General features: G+C 56.2%; 2 protein-coding genes across 2 annotated transcripts in view; both read right to left on the bottom strand.

Annotated features, from left to right (window-relative positions):
* The window catches only part of MCYG_08707 (conserved hypothetical protein), a gene marked incomplete at both ends in the record, with an annotated part of 1760 nt that extends 1296 nt beyond the window's left edge, over positions 1-464 (bottom strand). Inside the window, one exon of the mRNA XM_002842521.1 lies at positions 42-464. Within this exon, the coding sequence (XP_002842567.1) occupies positions 42-464 (423 nt within the window). The remainder of the gene's footprint in view (positions 1-41) is intronic.
* A 757-nt stretch (positions 465-1221) lies between these two features.
* Positions 1222-1755, bottom strand: MCYG_08708 (conserved hypothetical protein; the record flags this gene model as incomplete). The annotated part of the gene is made up of 1 exon (XM_002842522.1): positions 1222-1755. One exon carries the CDS (start codon positions 1753-1755, stop codon positions 1222-1224), a length of 534 nt encoding a protein of 177 aa, XP_002842568.1.
* Between the last annotated feature and the right edge of the window lie 213 nt (positions 1756-1968).

Here is a 1968-nt window from a genome sequence, read left to right on the forward strand (position 1 = left end):
CCCAGCCCGCGGGGGCCGTTGATCTTGCACAGGCAGTCCACCACCGCGGCCAGCTGACTGCCACCAACGCTGCCGGCAGCAGAAGCAGAAGCAGAAGCAACAGACGGGTCCGGCCACGAGAGACGAAAGGCGCGGACCATGCCCAGAAAGGTCCAGAGAGAGTAGAGGGCGAGAAAGACGTTGTGCAGGACGACAAACGCCTTAAAGGGACGTGTCTTGCTGATGCTCCATGGCCGGTACCCGCTGTTGCGGTTGAGGCGGTTCAACAGACAGACGACGAGTGCATAGGAGCCCGCGATGGCGAGGGGGACGCGAGCATCCAGCAGGCGGGAGTAGAGTGCCGGCGGAACGTTGAAGGGGCGGTGCCATGAGAGAGGCTCGGCGGCGGGCGGGAGGACGGCGGGGCGGGGGTCAGGCGGAAAGCTGAAGAGGGCGGAGGGCGGGAGGCCAAGGTGGAGGGCCATCTTTGCAGTCCTTTCCGGGAGTACGCAGTAGGAGCAAGCAGAAGATAGGACAGCAGATAAGAGAGTACCAGATGAGAGATCGAGTCAATAGATAAAAGAGCAGGAGAAGAGGCAAAAACGTTGCTGTATAAGAGGAGGCAAGTTTAGTAAGAGAAAGGACGTAAGGAAGAGCAAGTCTTTGTTGGGGATACTCTAAGAGTCTCCTATGGGTATCTCCTGTCCTGCCTATGGTATTCTCTGTGTCTGCGATATCCTCACCGTCTCTATCGCTGCCTCTGGTATCACTGCTCTGGCATCCTCACTTGCTCATCCTTCGCGCTTCATCCCTCTCTTTTATTCCCCCCCCTCGCCTTCCCCCAGCATCCCCCTTACATAGTAGCTTCCTTGACTTTCCCTGCATCTGTGGGCCTTCGTGTCCCTGTTTTGTTGGGCGTTTGTTGGGGATTTGTTGGGCCGAGGCAAGAAGTCGTAAGGCGGTTCGGCATGTCTTGGGCGAAGACTTTTTTTAAGCGACAGGGAAGACGACTTGGGCCTATTACTTAATACTACAAGGGTAGCTCTCGAGCGTACATGATGTATGTTTAAATAGAGATCATCATTCTGTCGTCACGCTGGCTATATATATATAACAAAACAAGGAAAAAGAACACCACTATGTATAAGTAGAGAGAAGACCCCAGAGACACCATATAACAATACGAGCCAAACGCCGACCTTGGGTATCTATATTGGTACAAGAGAAACAGGAGGAACAGCCTCAGACGGGCACCCGGGGCTGTGCATCGTCCTTGGGGCTGTCGTCGATGGTGGGGAGGTGCTGCAGGCCGGAGCGCCACTGGTTAAAGTCGTCCAGCTGCATGTGGTCCTTGTGCTGGTGGAAAGAGGAGCACCACGACGGCAGGCGGCAGGAGGCCGTCTTGTTCGAGTTGTTACTTCGCGGGTTGCGGCCGTAACTACGACTGCCGCCGTATCCATACCGAGTGGTCCCAGACGAGGTGGTAGTCCCGGACAGGCCAGAGGTGGCAGATGCCCACTTGGTGAGCATGGGGAAAAGGTCTCGAAGTAAGGACCAGGTCATGGGCAGACAGGTCACCAGGATGCCCACGGTGGCCTCGCGCAGGTACCAGTTCATGTAGACGTAGGATATCAGCCAGGGGACCAGGCAGTAGAGCTTGGTCAGCACCGCCGCGATCACCACGAAGATGCCCATCCCGAAGACGAACAGCAGGATGAGCTTTTGCTTCTTCGGCAGTCGTAGACTGAGGAAGAGGGGGATCGCGATGGCCAGCATCAGCACGTCCGCCGAGATGGCGAAGATGCCCTGTAGGATCCCGTACAGCTGGTATGACGAACATTGCACTAGAGGTTCCTTGTTAGCCCGATCGATAGACAGTACATATAGCCTAGTTGTAACTGGGTTGGCTCCACCTTCGGGAGAGCGGGATGCCCAGTAGTTGTGCAGCGGCGACAGATCAGAAAGAGAGAGAGCTCGGTGCCGATGAAG

Source organism: Microsporum canis, genomic scaffold (assembly GCF_000151145.1).
Source record: "Microsporum canis CBS 113480 supercont1.10 genomic scaffold, whole genome shotgun sequence".
NCBI lineage: Eukaryota > Fungi > Ascomycota > Eurotiomycetes > Onygenales > Arthrodermataceae > Microsporum > Microsporum canis.